The sequence below is a fragment of the Polypterus senegalus genome, chromosome 5 (genome assembly GCF_016835505.1).
Source record: "Polypterus senegalus isolate Bchr_013 chromosome 5, ASM1683550v1, whole genome shotgun sequence".
NCBI lineage: Eukaryota > Metazoa > Chordata > Cladistia > Polypteriformes > Polypteridae > Polypterus > Polypterus senegalus.
Window position 1 is genome coordinate 185,972,057 of NC_053158.1, and position 17,031 is coordinate 185,989,087.

Below are 17,031 nucleotides of genomic sequence, written 5' to 3' on the forward strand. Positions count from 1 at the left end.
TCCATCACGAATGGGGTTCAACGGCTTACCCACATGTTGATCCATTCAGTGTAGCGCGCGTGCAGTACCGGACATGCAAGTGCATCACAGACCTGTTAATGCTCAATCTCACGTGGCTGAAAGCCACTTGTCCCTCTAAGAATTTGGACGCCGACCGCTGTTGGGTCGTGTAACTATTTAGCAGGCGGGAGTCTTGTTCGTTTTCGGAAATAAGCATCCAAATTGCTCCACTAAGTAAGAACTGCCATGCACCACCACCCACAGAATAAAATACGGAATCGTCCCGTATTTGAGAATGAAATTGCGCGTCCCGTGGTCTTGGCCCCCAAGGGATGTGGCCCCCGCTGCAGTATGCGTCCCTTATTTTTTTGTATTAAAAGTGATAACCGTACCTGTGACTCACGTAGACTTTTCATTGCTTTGTGCGGTTTTGGCTGCCTTTCTATATATAATCCACCAAGACACCCGAGCACGGTGGGAGGGGGGTGTGTACAAAGTGCAGGAGCATCTAAGAAGACGCATGTTTGTCGCGGATGCGAATTGCTGTATGTAGCGTGTAAAACAGTTTGCTATGAGCAACAGTTTCGTCAATGACATTTCTCCAAAAAAACCCGACTGACAGAAACAAACAGTTACCTGAAGCAGGAATTTCTATAACATTGAAAGAAGTGTTGTTTCCATGAAATACATTTGAAGCGGCAGCCATGGAGGGCAAAAGAATAGTCAACGTGGCTCACAGCTGGGTTTGGACCACAGCACAGACCAAAGCGAGTGAGTTTGTGTTTGATGAGCTGTTTGATTTGGCGGTCAGTGGTCTGAGGTACGTTCCTGAGCACGTGGGAGGAAGGGTAGAGTTTGTGGGCGGGGCTTCGTTGTTCCTTTCGCATGGTTTTCATGGTGGACGCGGTTAGTGTCGAAACCGAAAAGAATAATGAAAAGTCAACGTGGCTTAGACGTGCATGTGGACTCCTAGCACAGATGAAAGGGGCTAATTGGGTGGTCGGTGAGTTTTTGCGTCTGGGCACATGGGTAGGCAGTGTGAATGCGTAGAGAGCGAGGGTAGACGCGGGCGGTGAAAAGGAGTGTTGGTGGGCCGAAAAACGTCTTCCGTGTTCCTGCAGGAGCATCTAAGAAGACGCATGTTTGTCGCGGATGCGAATTGCTGTATGTAGCGTGTAAAACAGTTTGCTATGGTGCAAGCGGTCATGCGTTGTAACCGAAAACTCGTAGACTGCTTACTTCATTGTGTTTTAACCTCAGTTGTAAATGATTGTTTTAAAGATCCCATGAGATACCCTCAAAACCGTTTCACACGCTGCATATGGCGATTCACCTCCGCGAGAAACATGCCTCTATGAACAGTCAACGTAGTTCGGAGGTGCATGACATGAACATGGCATTAACCTGACCTGCACCGCATGTGGCCTCCACGACAGACGAATATAAATGACGGCACTTTTTCTGTGTCCTCACGTCCGACTTGGTGGGCGTGGCCCTGCGAGTTGTCGTCATATCCAATGGTCTTGGAGTTGGTGGGCGTGGCTCCTTCCTGCATACGCCATAGGTGTCTCACTTGTCGGCGGCTTAGTGAATCCACGCCCCTTCCGGCGTGCTTTTCATGGTTGTCTTGCCTTAGTGAATTATATATATATATATAGATGTTCTAGGTATTTGAAGATGTGACCAAGTGTCATGTGCACACGAAGATGTGCCAGTTGTCACGTATACAGTTTTCCATAAAAGAATAAGAGCTGAACTTAAGAGGTGTTGAAGGACAAGAATGTAGTAGAAATGAGACTTTTATTTGGGTGTGGGTATGTAAGCCATTGAGCCAATTAGAGTGAATGCAAGCTAATGAACCAATCAGATCTGGCATTAAACAGTTATCTAAGAATGACTCTGTGTCTCTGTTTGTGACCATTCGCTGACAACCTCTGCCCTGGACACTGTCCCTTAGTCGATTACTATAACAGGATGCTCCCTGTTCAGCATTTGCTGAAGAGAAATTAAAGAGGCATTGAACAAGCTTCCTCCTGTCTGACTCAAAGAGGTCCTACTTGAGGACAAAATGTCTTCCTTTAATATATCTCCAATTATTTCTCCCGTACTACAGTAATCCCTCCTCGATCGCGCGGGTTGTGTTCCAGAACCCCCCGCGATAGATGAAAATCCGTGAAGTAGAAACCATATGTTTGTATGGTTATTTTTATATATTTTAAGCCCTTATAAACTCTCCCACACTGTTAACATTATTAGAGCCCTCTAGACATGAAATAACACCCTTTAGTCAAAAGTTAAAACTTTGTTCCATGACAAGACTGAGATGACAGTTCTTTCTCACAATTAAAAGAATGCAAACATATCTTCTCTTCAAAGGAGCGCCGTCAGGAGCAGAGAATGTCAGAGAGAGAGAGCGAGATAAAAGCAAACAATCAAAAAATCAATACGTGCTTTTAAGAATGCCAAAGCACCGCGATAATGCGCCATTTTTTAGAGGATCGTCCGTATCTTCTAAACAAACAGCTTCTGTGCAAACAGCCCCTCTGCTCACACTCCCTCCATCAGGAGCAGAGAATGTCAGAGAGGGTAAGAGAGAGAGAGAGAAGCAAACAATCAAGCACCGCGCGGGAAGCATATCGTATATCATTGAGGAGTTTTAGTTAATATGTAATACATGCTCTGATTGGGTAGCTTCTAAGCCATCCGCCAATAGCGTCCCTTGTATGAAATCAACTGGGCAAACAAACTGAGGAAGCATGTACCATAAATTAAAAGACCCATTGTCCACAGAAAGCGGCAAACCAGCGAAAAATCTGTGATATATATTTAGATATGCTTACATTTAAAATCTGCGATAAAGTGAAGCCGCGATATAGCGAGGGATTACTGTATATTCACTAGTCTGGTTTCTGACATTCTCACTTCGTTTCTCTCTTTGTGATTCTTGTCTCACATCCTAAATCTGGGATTTTGGCTTTTGTTCTTGACTTATTATTTTTTTTTGCTCCATCTTCTGATTCCACCTCTCTTTGTGCTGAGACTTGAGCACAACGTGTTTTAAGGCCACCATGAACAACACCTTCTAGGTTTCACCTTTTTATTGCAAACCGTATGAGAAGCTCAGAAATGCCTGTTCTCAATTGAGCTGACATGAACGCCTACTTACTTTTATACCATGACAGGATGATTTCCCAACTTGGTTTCACGCAAATTGGACCACAAACTTTTTGGGTGTAGTTTATTGTCACATATTAATGGTAAAAGTTAAAGGTCAATGTGTAACCAAAACTGAATAGTCTGCTGGCTCAAAGAACAGCTAGTCTTCTGCATTTGTTTAATTCTGCTAAGTTAAATTTGCTTATTAATTATATTCAGAATATGGTATCCAAATAATTGCTTGTAAACATAACTTGTCTCAGCCATTTAAGGAATGAAGATATAAATTTGTTTCTCTGCATAGCTTAATAGACAAAAAAAAAAAAATCAGTTGAACTCACCCTGGCTGTTGGCATCTTGTTGGCTTCTACATAAAAGTGTGGCGTCCGCACCTCATAAAGCGCTCCATAGTCCAGCTCCTAGAAGGATAAACCACAACATTATCAGCTTTTTCAGCTGTAAGGTGACCAGGAGTACTCTGGAGATCCCAAACTCAGACTTCTAAATTATGTGATTAATGGCAGAATAAAGGGCCTCATAGAGTAGAGTGAAACTCTTACAGCCTGTGCTAGCGACTCGAAATGGACACAGTATGGAGATACTGTAACCTTTGCAGCCGAAAGATCTCAGGTGATCGGCCTTAAGCCTGAGGCCTCACACACACTCACTGCTACATTTTCATTTAAAAGCACAGACATCAGTCTCCATTTTTGCCTTTTGTCCGGTACTTTTAAATCTCCAAAAACAGTGACTTTTGAAAATGCTCTCCAGGACCGTATACTTCTGAAAACGCCAGCTCGGCTTTACAGTGTGGACGGATGGAAATAGTGCTTTTTAAAAGCAGACACCAATCGTGCTCTGACTTGATTGTGCTTATTATGTGGTCCTTCCCTGCTAGGACCCTGATAATTATAGCATCTCATGTCCCGACTGGTCACCCTCCATGGAAGAACGCCACATTCCAACATAGCGGACACAGAGGAGCTGTATGCCATGGTGCCTGTGGCATTGCTTACCCGTATGCAGCTAAATTGTGTTTTGTGTAGTATGAATGCTCCATACTATGCACAAACGGTCACTACAGGTCATTAAAGTTTTGTGCTAAATCCCATGGCTAGCTGCGTTACCATCCTTTAAGGATTTGTCCACTGATGTGTACGTGTAGGTGAATGGCTCCATCATATGCGTTTTCGGTCATTTAACTTCGACAAAGATACTTTCATAAATGATGTGAAAACTCTAATGTGGACAGAGATCATTTTTGTTTAAAAAACTACACGATATTAAGGTTTATTTATAAGATTAATGGTATTATTACACTAATCCTGCCAATTTCCATATAGTCTGGTGTTATTTGAACAAAAATGAGGTAACGTGAAGGGTAATTTTTGCTTAAAAAAATGTCTTCCCTTTAAATGAATTATAATTAGGTGTTCGAATTATGAAAATTCACTTTATGAAGCGGATCCTTAGAACAGATTAGCTCCTTCGTAAAGTGGAGGAAGCCCACACGCCTGTCCGATTTGCAGCCACCCTAGTGAATAAGGAGACAATCCCTAAGATCACCACTTGCACCGTCACCGCTTCAAATTTCATTTCAGGGCTCAGACTTTAGTGACTGTGATACGACTCGAATGTAACCTGAATTATTTTAAGTTTATAATGACTTTCACTCTGTATAAAACAGGGAGAGATCCCACATTTGTACTTTTGTGCTTGTAATATCAGAAACTTTAGAACTCTTTACTTGAGTAGTCACTTTTCAGAAAGGTATGTCTACTTTTCCTCAAGTATGGCTGCTGGGTACTTTATATGGCACTGAAAGAAGCTCGTCACAAGAACACAACAAAAGCCTTCCTAACCGAGAAGACACTGAACATTATTTGAGCTAATTAAAAACCCGAATATTCTGCTAAACTGGTTTGATGAAGGTTTTGAAGTGCAGTAGCAGCACTCAGCAAACCGTAAAACAGAGGGCAGAGGTTGGATGAAAGAGCAAAACATTTTTCCTTTATTCCAGGGATTTATCTAATTTTACTTAAAATTTTTACTTCCAATGTATACACCTTTACTTTTGTTTGTATGATGCTTCATATCTGCCCAATTATGTACCAAGCTTTATCTTTGCAGCACAACAGCGTGTGGACAACATCATCTGTTGTATTGTTTTCTTCGGCAAAATGAAGGGTGTAAAACACCAGAGATACGATGGGAAACGGAGAAAGGATTTTTCATGCCACACTAAAAAACTCCAAAACTCACTAAAAAAACTCCCCAAGGAGCACCTCCCGACACACACTGATTTTAAAGGGGATTTTAAAAACTCGCCATCTTTGACAGCACTTACATTTGAAATTTCATTGACATGACATGCAAGTAAGGATTTCAGTGTACTCGGTATGCATCACAATAAACTAAATGACAATTACATTGCTTTAGCTCAAGTTTGGTTTTTCTATGCACATCTTATATATAAACATCTATGCTTGGAAGTGTGTGTCTGTCCCGACCGGAAATGCGTGGCTACAGCATGAAGCTCAAAGAAAATCGTGAAACTGCCAAGAAAAGAGAACCTTTCTTAGCCGCTAAAACACAAGCGAGGCAAACACATCGGCAAAACGAAACCCCCGAAGAAGAAGAAACTCGCTTAGCCACTGACAGACAATGGAGACGAGCACATCAGCAAAAAGAGAACCCCGCTTAGCCACTAAAACACAAGCAAGACAAACACATCGGCAAAACAAAACCAACGAGGAAAGAGAAACTCGCTTAGCCACTGACAGACAATGGGGGTGAGCACATCGGCAAAAAGAGAACCTCGCTTAGCCGCTAAAACACAAGTGAGGTGAACACATTGGGAAAAACAAAACCAACGAGGAAAGAGAACCACGCTTAGCCGCTAATGCACAATCGATGCTATTGGTTGATTGAAGTGCCAGAATCCACGGTTTATAGGAGGCCAGGCTTTTTACAGCACAGGTTTACACAGCTAGTATTATAATAAAGTTCTTAGAATATACTTTATTTGTCCAATAGGAGAAATTACAATTTTGCAGAAGCCCCCCACTACAAAAAAAAATAAATAAATAAAAACAAACAACACCTATCCCAAAACATACATAAAAATGTCTGGTTTGGTAACGGAGAGCTTGTAGGTGGCAGTAAGATTAGGTCAGACCTGCTCAGATTGTACCACGGGTTTATATTTAAAGTCATTAATATTTGGTTCAGCTTGTAGCGTCCATGAAAGGAACATGCCTAAGAGACACTTGACTGGTCTCCGAATAGTGACAGTGAAAAGAAATACACCAAAAACAGCATAGCTACACAGAATGAAACCTGCCCTGTATATTTAATTATATGCTGTACTACTAGCCATGGTACTTGTGGAAGACAAGTAATAGAAAAACTTAAAAATATAATCTCTCTCTTGCCCTACATGTACTTTCCATGACTTTCCTCTGTTCTCGTGTATGTTTGACCCCCTCTTCACCACACTCCCTTTCTCGGGTTCGTTCCCGTAAGGCCAGCTTCTCGGACACTGTTATCATTTTCAAGGCACCTTCCGGTCCGTTTTTATACTTCCTGTCTTTGAAGGCGACTCTCGCTGTGTGTCCTATGCCTTTAATCCTCCTCATGTGTCTTACACTTCCACTACCTCTTCCATCATGTGACCAAAGCCAAATTGACCAATCCGATTGCTCTGATGGACTGGGTACACAGACTTTAATGTATGTCTACCAACAACTATTTGAATCTATGATGGATGGTGTGATATTATTTGATTGTATATGTTTTTAATGTTTTGTTGCTATCATTTTATTTTTTGTGTTGCTGTGCCTAAACAAGTAAATGGTTCTGCAATCTCAGCTCGTTTTCCTTGCTAAAATAAATCAATTAAAAAAAAAAAAAAAACTCCAATTAAATCCCTCCACACCCCAAAGACCAGGATCTCACCGTAGTGCCCATTCTTTCCAACGTCTCCTCGTTGATGGGGTAACGTAATTTCATCTTGCGGTATAATGGATGCCTCTCATAGTAACTGACCAAGTCCACAAGACTCTCAAATTCAGCTGAGCTTCCAAGCATGAAGAGGCGACCTTCCTGTTGGATTCGACAGTGTTTGATCTTCCCCTCGGCCCTACAGCAGACATGCACAAAAATAACATCAAGACCTGTCATCTAATTCAGAGATGACTGCCACATTCAGTGATGATCTTAACAGGAAGGCAACCAACGCATGTCACTTTAGAAGGGTACAGGGCTGTTGGTGGAGGAGAATAATTGCATGGGGTTAGGATGCAATAAATAGAAGGTTTAGTGCAGATGGAATTTCATCTTGTTCAGATACACTGTAGTTATCCTTGGAGTCAGAATAATCAGGAAGAGTCACAGGAAAATTGTAGCTATGAAGCATATAGAAAAAAAAAGCGTGCCCTGCCACATTCGTGATTCTGTCTTCTCAGGTGCACGATTTACCACTTGAGACAGACGATCTCGGCGTGATCGTACCTGAAGGAGATGGCAAACGAGTTGGGCTCACTGCGCTTCCTCACCAAGAAGGCCCCATCGCGTGGAACTCTCATGAGCATGTGCTCTGCCTGCAAGCGGGACAGATTTGCATGATACCACCTGAGAGGAAGCAAAATCACCAGGTTAGGTAAATAGTGGCTGGTTTAATTCATTCAGTTTGATGTAATCCAGAGACGACCTTAATAATATTAGTAATGACATAAGAAAACGGCAAAATACACTCCAGTTGACTGCTTCACATAAATAAAATAAAACAAAACGTCTTCTATAAAGCCCAGTTAATTAGGTCAACATAATACCTTGCGCCAATACCGTCGGTCCAGGCCTACCTCCCGGGGTGCTGCCCACTAATAATTCAAACATTGGCTCTGGTGGAATAAGAGGGTTTAGAAAACAGACAAAAATGTACAGTTTTCCTCAATTTGGGCAAGATGTGTGCTAATTTATTCCAAAGTTGTCCATCACAAAACTGCCCAAGACCCCAAACTGGGAGAAATATCTTCCACCAGCTGCCTCCCTCGTGACCCATTTCGACTCTGCCCGTGTTTCAAACCTTCAGTGTTCACTGATTGCTCTAACACTTGCCGGTTGGACACATTTTAGGAGATCACAGCAGCTTTACTCTTTGAACACTCGAAAGTCTTACCTTTTATCGTGCTGCTAGCATGCAATTTTATCTTCTTTACAATGAGGAGTCATAAAATGATTTTTACAGAACAAGGGGTGTTTTATTACTTAAAATTAAAAAACCTAATTTTAAATTTACTCAATGTGGGGATGCTTAAATTGGAACAGTTTCAGTTTTTTATCCTTTAAAAGTGAGAGGTTTTCTTTAATGTGGGGGCCTTGAAAGTGTCGCAGCTGTTTCCATATAAATCGGAGCAGACCGGTGACATCACTGGTTTGGTGTTGAGGTGGGAGGAGAACTAGGGATTCTTGAAATTTGAGTTCTCCCACTGGTAAGTGTTAGCCCAGTGATGTCATCAGTCTCCTGTGCATTATACAAAAATGACTGCATTGTGTCTTGCCGCAATTTTTTCAAAGCCCCCGCATAAAAGAGTAACTTACAAAACCTGCTTTGAAGTCTCGAATAAGATTCTTGGCTGTTTTGGGCCATGATGGAAAGTAGGTCTGGAGCTTTGCCAGTAAATGACAGTGCCAGATTAATATTGTTACATCAAAATGTGTAGATAATGCAGTTGTGAGTTTGTTTTAGCAAGTATACTCACTCACCGGCCACTTTATTAGGTACACCTGTTTGACTGCTTGTTAACGCAAATATCTAATCAACCAATTACATGGCAGCAACTCAATGCATTTAGGCCTGTAGACATTGTCAAGATAAAATCAAAATGAGCATCAGAATGGGAAAGAAAGGTGATTTAAGTGACTTGTGGTTGTTGATGCCAGGTGTTTGGTCTGAGTATTTCAGAAACTGCTGAACTACTGGGATTTTTACAAAGAACCATCTCTAGGGTTCACAGAAAATGGTCAGAAAAAGGGAAAATATCCAGTGAGCGGCAGTTCTCTGGGCGAAAATCCCTTGTTGGTGTCAGAGGAGAATGGCCAGATTGGTTCGAGCTGACAGAAAGGCAACAGTAACTGAAATAACCACTCGTTACAACCGAGGTATACAGAAGAGCATCTTTGAATGCACAACACGTTGAACCTTGAAGCAGATGAGCTACAGTAGCAGGAGACCACAGCGAGTGACATTTCTGTGAGTTAAGAACAGGCAACTGAAGCAACAACTTGCATGAGCTCACCAAAATTAAGACAACAGAAGACTGGAAAAATGTTGCCTGGTCCGATGAGTCTCCATTTTTGCTGCAACATTCAGATGGTAGGGTCAGAATTTGGCGTCAAAACATGAAAGCATGGATCCATCCACTGGAGGTGGTGATGTAATGGTGTGGGGGATATTTTCTCGGCACACTTTGGGCCCCTTAGTACCAACTGAGCATTGTTTAAATGCCACAGTCTACCTAAGTATTGTTGCTGATCATGTCCATCTCTTTATGACTGCAGTGTACATATCTTCTGATGGCTCCTTCTAGCAGGATGGATAACACACCAGGTCACAAAACTCAAGTCATCTCAAACTTGTCTCTTGAACATGACAATGAGTTCACTAAACTCAAATGGCCTCCAGAGTCGCCAGATCTCAATCCAGTAGAGCAACTTTGGGATGTGGTGGAATAGGAAATTCGTATCATGGATTTGCAGCTGACAAGTCTGCAGTAACGGCGTGATGCTATCATGTCAATATGGACCCAAATCCCTGAGGAATGTTTCCAGCAGCCTGTTGAATTACGTCAGTCCAACCCGGTAGCAAGGTGTACCTAATAAAGTGACGGGTGAGTGTGTATATGTTCACTCTATGCTTAATACTGTATGCTTAATTTCTAGATAAATGTCTTTCTTTTTCTTTGCTTTTATAGTTGACTTTCTCAAGCAGCAGGAGAAATGACCTGGAGTGATATAGGGGCGACTTGCACACGCGACTCTCCCAACATTTACCAGTTTGTACTGGGGATCTGTTTTGCCGTCAAGAGCAGCTTTTGAACAACTAAAACAGGAGAATATAGAACATGCACAAGCTGATGTCACCCCTCTCAAGGTAAATTTGAAACTAAATGAATGCATAATTGAAGTCACACAGAATGTTTCTCTGTTTTAAAATCGACGAGTGTGAAAATTCACCAAAGCTTTTCAATAGGAGATTTGGAAGTTTCTCTCTTTGAGATATCTCGATAAAAACAGAACTTTCTTGAAAAATTAGACTGAAAAGTAAGTATGCCAAATTATATCAAAATCAGCCCACTGGAACCTGAGTCATTACACGTGGACAAACTGTCAGACATGCGTGGCAACCACAATAGGTGCTTTCACTGTTATATGCAAACACATCTGAAAAGGGAATTTGAAAAAGTTGGATGGATGATTTCTGGTATCAGGACTCTGGCTAAAATGTAGACATCCACTACAATCCAATTAATTGGTTAATTTACGGAAAATTATAAACAATTTCAAAAATTCTGGAGTAGTAAACCTGTTGATGTTGATTTAAGCTAAGTCAGATATATCACCAGCATGCCATTGTCCGTCATGAAGGCTGTGGTGGAAGGGTTCGCCAGTGAACAATTTAGCTGGTACTCACTCTTTGCTCTCATGGGCATTTGGTTGAGGCACCGGGTCTGTAAGTCTCATCTCAAATTCATTGCAGCGTAGAGGCACCTCACGGTAATGGGAGATAAGGCTATATAGGCTGTCAAAAACAAGGTTGTCAGTTAGGTAAAATTTGGTGGTGCCGGCCTCCTGTCGGGAGTGAATTCGGCAATGCTGAACCCGTCCAGATCTCCTGAAAAGTAAACAGAAAGATAAGAACTCTCAGTCTCATTCAGAGTATGCCAAAGACACTTTCCACGAACACTGCAGAAAGAAATTCAATACACACCAAAAGGACAAGGTGTAATCTCCAACAAAGGTCTCACTCTCCCTGACGAGAAAGGTGCCGTCTTTGCCACCACTGTCCCCGCAATACTCGTGCAACAATTTCTCTGCAATCTGTCGCCCATCTCGACCTCCACCCAGTTTGCCATGGAACCACTTTTCATTGAAGTGTAAATCATTGTTGTTAAATTCCTGCAGGAAAATTTGAAACCAGTTAAGTGACTGAAGTGACCAAAGGGACCCAGATAATGTGAGATGATTGGGCCAAAGCCATTCAGATCTCACTGCAGTACCAGCACACGGAACTAATGTCCGGATAAGCCAATTCAAGTGAAAGAGATGTATGTAGGGAGCCTGAAGATGTCTGGGTTTCAAATATGGCAAATGAAAGATGACTGGAAGGATCATAAGTAGCTTTGAGCAAACCTGAGAAGGACCAATGCATGCACATCTGAGAAATTGACCAAAGTCATGGTATAAACAAGCTCCTATATAGTATAGCTCTGAGCTGTATTTTGCCTACCTCTTTGTGTTCCTCCTCTTCTTCCTCATCAGCAGTCTGATAGTGAGATGTCTCCTCTGAGTAATAGATCTTATTGCTGGTAAGGACAAAGTAGTGTGGGCTCCAATTCTGAAACACAGAAGAATGAGGTCATGTGCCAAATTATGGCGAACCCATCTGTACTTACAACTAAGGGCCACAGGAAAACAATGGTAATGATGTTCTAGAAATGGCCAAAACCAGCCACAGTAATAACATCTTTTGTCATTATTATTACTATTTCATAGCGTCTCTTATGCTTTGTGACTCTTGGAGGGCTCTTTAAGGTTTGTTTTCATTGGTGTCACCCCAAGTGGCTAATGAGTTCAGCTTGTACCGCCTTCCCTTACAGCAGTGCTTCTCAACATTTATGGTAACCCCTCTTTGGTGAAATAAGCATAATCAGGGGTTCCACTTGGTGAAATAAGCTCATTTAGAAAAGCAGAAAACATATTGTGCAGCAATGGTGATCACTTAAGCAACCCCCTGTGACCCACTCCCAAAGCAACGTCAACGACTTCTGGTCCAGGCTTTGGTCTTGTTGCGTGTGGACTACTGCTGCTCACTTCTGGCAGGAGTACCCACATATGGTCTATCAAGCCGCTGAAGATGGTCCAGAATGCAGCGGCCCGTCTTGTATGTAACCAGCCGAGACAGGCACATGTCACCCCTCTCTTCAGGTCGCTACATAGGCTTCCCGTAGGAGCACACATTAAGTTCAAATCCCTGACACTTGCCTAAGAAGCACCTGTTCTGGGAATATCTGTCTATTTGATTGAAAAAATTGGTCTGTGATCTTTCACATTGTTGGTTTATTTTTTGTTACATTAACTTTAATTGCTTGATTGATTGTTAATCTATGATTGTATATTTATTAGTTATCACATCTTGTCACTTGTAGCAATCAACTTTTGTTACCTGTTAAAAGGCACTAGCTGAACAAACAGGCCCTGGCCTAATGTTACTCAGTCATGTTTACCTCTTTTGTAAGTCACTTTGGATAAAAGCGTCTGCCAAGCAAATAAAAGTAAATGTAAATATAAACCATCCCCTGGTCTGAAGAATGCACCAAGCCTACCTTTACACTGAACCAATTTAGAAATGACAGTTAACCGAACATGCATGAGTACTCAGACAAAAGCCAACATAAGACTCCATACAGTGCATTCTGGACAACTCTGCTTCAGGACAACTCTGTGAATGTTCTTGAGTGGCCCAGCCAGAGCCCAGACTTGAATCCGATTGAACATCTCTGGAGAGATCTTAAAACAGCTGTGCACCGATGCTTCCCATCCAACCTGATGGAGCTTGAGAGGTGCTGCAAAGAGGAATGGGCAAAACTGGCCAAGGATAAGTGTGCCAAGCTTGTGGCATCATATTCAAAAAGACTTGAGGCTGTAATTGCTGCCAAAGGTGCATTGAAAAAGTATTGAGCAAAGGCTGTGAATATTTATGTACATGTGATTTCTCAGTTTTATTATTTTTAATAAATTTGCAAAAATCTCAAGTAAACTTTTTTCACGTTGTCATTATGGGGTGTTGTGTGTAGAATTCTGAGGAAAAAAATTAATTTAATCCATTTTGGAATAAGGCTGAAACATGAGAAAATGTGGAAAAAGTGATGCGCTGTGAATACTTTCCGGATGCACTGTAGGAACAGCGTTGAGGCTCAAGATGCTAAATTCAGCAAGGCAGCAACACTAACCACTGCACCACCATTTTTGCCATACACTTCACATTGATGTTCCAAAACTGGTGTTCCTGTTTCGGATAATAAGGCACCAGAGTCTTTAAAAGCATCACAAGGTACACCGTAAAGAAGTTAAGTCATGACGTGTGCACCATTTGTTTGGAATGAGTAATCTGAGTTCTGACACTGACCTAACCTTACATAGTAAAGACTGATTGTACACTCAGACTGCTTCTTTCTCCCCAATTATGTTCCTATCTAAAGGAATAAAGCCAGTTTGAGACCCGACCAGTTAGAAAATAGTATATTGGTCCTGATGCTGTCCTTGTGGCTGTCAGAAAATGTCAAGAGGAAGGAAGGCAAAGAATCATACAGGAAATTAGAAAAGATTTATTCAATAATTTTGAAACAGGAAAACAGGAGAAAAACAAAATTCCAAAGCTATAAAAAACAAGGAGGCAACAATAAAAAATATCATCAAGTCACAATATTTCAAAAGCAAATACATTTGTAGTTTTGAATTATCTTTCCCAAAAAATCTTTGAGCCCTAACATAAAATAATCATTCATCACGAGCTAGGGTTACAAGCAAGATTTAAAGAATAAACAGTAATTTAAAGACCTAAATGGGCTACAACTAGCCACCAAAAGGAAAAACATGCAGCTAAAACATGACAATGGCAAGCAGAACTGGATGTGACATTCCACGCCACTCTGACTCAGTGGGGTTCACAGCAGCTGGTGTCGGAACACCAGGAAGGAAATCGAACCTATGTAAAATAAACCACAGGAAGTGATAAGAAATAAAAGGAGGAAGGGAGATCGGAAACGAACAGGAAAACTATGAGCACAAGAGAGAGGGAGAAAGACCACCTGCCAAACTGGTTACTAGGGAAAAACTGACAGGAACAAAGTAAGAAACAGGAGTAAAGAAACATGGCAAGCAAATAAAAGAGAGCCAGAAGAAAACTGAATTCTTGAGAGGTCTGGAAAAGGGCAAAGAGGAGGTGATGAAAACAAAGAGAAAGAGAGGGCAGGAAGACCTCGGAGAGAAAAGAGGAAAGATGCACAAAGACACGACTTTATTATCAGGTTTGGGGGCAGAAAAAAATGGCTGGTATCCAGATAGACAATCTATGTGAACTTACATGGTCAATTGGATCTTCAAGGTACAGGATTCCATTCTTGAGGGAGTTACTGATGTCGTTTTCAGCATAGCTTCCTGAAGATACCTCCTCGTATAGGTTGCCTTCAATTAGCTTCTTGTGCTGAGAACACAAAGGTATGAAAGTCCTTAATGATCATGACCATCAATGACTGACAATAAATCTTGTCTTGATTGCCATTGCACACACAGTAGAGTGCGTCTGATTTCCCATGATGCCTTTTGCTCTACAACAACCCCTGCATCATTTCACAGTAGTACAGGGAGATTGACTCAAAAGAGGCCCCGAATATTCTGTAATAACTCTCACTAGGACGAAACAATCTGAACAAAACAACGTGCAATATGCTCCTCAGTATATGGAGCTTCGAACAAGCCGGGATGTCCCTGCATCGGAGCGGAGCCGTCGTGATGTTTAACCTCCATTTGCAACTTCTGGGTGCATACCGCCCATACTCCTTCACTCAGTCACTCAACTTCTCATCAGGATGGTGGTGTACAGTATTGAACAGCGCGTCTTCATGGTGCCAACCTATTGGGTCACCAATTCATTTAAGCGTTGTCAGAATCAACTGGATGAATATGAGTTAATGGAAGGTTACTTCCAGCAAGATGGAGCAACATGTCACACATTGGCAAGGAGCATGACAGAAATTGAGTCCTTGTTTGGAAACAGGGTAAGGGGCTTAACCCACCATGGTCGCTGGATCTGACACCTGACATCTGATCTCATAGGAAAAGTCAATCAGAACAAGCCTTCCATTGTGGAAGATTTGAAGGAAAACATCCAACGTGAAATTGCTGCTATTACCCCTCGAGACAATTGCCGATATGTTCAGGAACACAGAGCGCAACATCGAAATGTGTCTGGCAGAAAACGGAAACCACTTCCAGTATTGCATGTAATGTAATCGATTACATAGAAGTCAAGGTATAGAGCGTATTTTTTTGGTTCATATTGCTTCATCCTAACAGAAGTTACAACAAAATATTCGGGACCTCTTTTCGAGTGAATCTCCCTGTAGAATATTAAATGACATGATATTCTGAAACCCACTTAATTAAATTCAGGGCCATGGGGGCCAGAGCCTATCTTAGCAGCACTGAGCACAAGGAACGAAACAGCCCTAGACAAGGCCCAGTTCACCCTAGTGCCTACTCTCAAACTCGCACCCACAGATTTAAACAAATCTGAAAAAGCATTGGTGTGGCAGTTATGTCAGTAAAAATGACTATAAACAACTATAAAATCACTTGAAATGGCGTTGCAATGAAGTACAAAGTATACAGACAGCGAGAATCTGATGAGGGGAAGCGGGAACATGTGATATGTCACACAGTGGAAAGAGCGATCCAGCTGTGAGTGAAGAGCCCAGCAGTGGACAGCAGCTCACGCACAAAGATTTCACAGACACGGCAAACCCAACAATGAATGTAAATCTCAAAACAAGTGGTGGGCATCCTTTGTGAAAACAGAACAGCTGATACAATGTGGTACTTGACTGTAAATAAGGCACCTTTTAAGAGAAGAAAAATATGATTTGAGTACAGCTATACTGAAAATTATTGAATTTTATACAAACGCAATCGCATGTATTAAGTCACATACAGTATGTGATTTAATGCCAGATGCTTACATATGCAAAGAAAACCAACTGTTGATTTGTGTCATTGTGCCATTGAACACACTGCAAGTGAGCTTCACTCACTGCATCCACAATATCCCACTTGTGTGCTGGCTGCCTAAAAGGTCGCCTTAGCTGGCTGTACAGCAAATTTTCATTGAAAAATTCAGCGAAGAATTGCTGTAAAAAATGATTTGGCAAATTTTGCTGATCAACACTATGTAACAGTGCGATCAGAATCAGGGTGTACAGTAGGCTATGTTTGTCACTAGGTGTTCAGTGTCACAATTTGTTCTTTGAATAGTGATTGGTCAAAATGAGGGTGGCATGGTGGCACAGTGGTACTGCTGCTGCCTCACATTTAGCAGACCAGGGTTTGTGTCCTGGTGCTCTTTGTATTGTGTTTGCATGTCCTCCCTCTGTCTGTGTGGGTGTCCTCCGGGTGCTATGGTTTCCTCCCACTGTCCACAGAAATGCAAGTTAGGTGGCTTGGTGATATTAAATTGATCCTAGCGTGTGGTTGGGATGTGTGTGTGTTTGTGTGTGTGTTTGTCCTGCAATGGACTGGCACCCTGCCCGGGGTTTGTTCCAGCCTTGCACCCGTATGTTGGCTGGGAAAGGTTCCAGCTCCTCCCGTGACCCTGTTCAGGGCTAAGTGGGTCACAAAATGGCTGACTGACTGGTGAAAATGAACCAAGTTTGTCATTTTGTTTTTTTTTCTTTTTCTTACAGTTAATACGTTTTTGCTTAATGTATCTCCACACACATTGAAGATGGCTGATGATGATCGCCAGCACTGTACTTTTTCTAAAGATTACTATATGGCTGGGATTTAGGCCTGTCCTCCATTATTTAAGGGCGAGGTGCT

General features: G+C 41.9%; 1 protein-coding gene across 2 annotated transcripts in view; it reads right to left on the reverse strand.

The window, feature by feature from the left end:
- Window positions 1-17,031, reverse strand: part of LOC120529699 (1-phosphatidylinositol 4,5-bisphosphate phosphodiesterase gamma-1-like) — a 224,286-nt gene that overhangs the window by 43,902 nt on the left and 163,353 nt on the right. For both annotated transcript variants that reach the window (XM_039753754.1, XM_039753755.1), the window contains exons 14-20: window positions 14,522-14,641; window positions 11,666-11,773; window positions 11,147-11,334; window positions 10,850-11,050; window positions 7,669-7,788; window positions 7,114-7,297; window positions 3,498-3,575 (exon numbers count right to left, since the gene is read on the reverse strand). In XM_039753754.1, coding sequence (XP_039609688.1) covers window positions 3,498-3,575; window positions 7,114-7,297; window positions 7,669-7,788; window positions 10,850-11,050; window positions 11,147-11,334; window positions 11,666-11,773; window positions 14,522-14,641 — 999 coding nt within the window. The remainder of the gene's footprint in view (window positions 1-3,497; window positions 3,576-7,113; window positions 7,298-7,668; window positions 7,789-10,849; window positions 11,051-11,146; window positions 11,335-11,665; window positions 11,774-14,521; window positions 14,642-17,031) is intronic.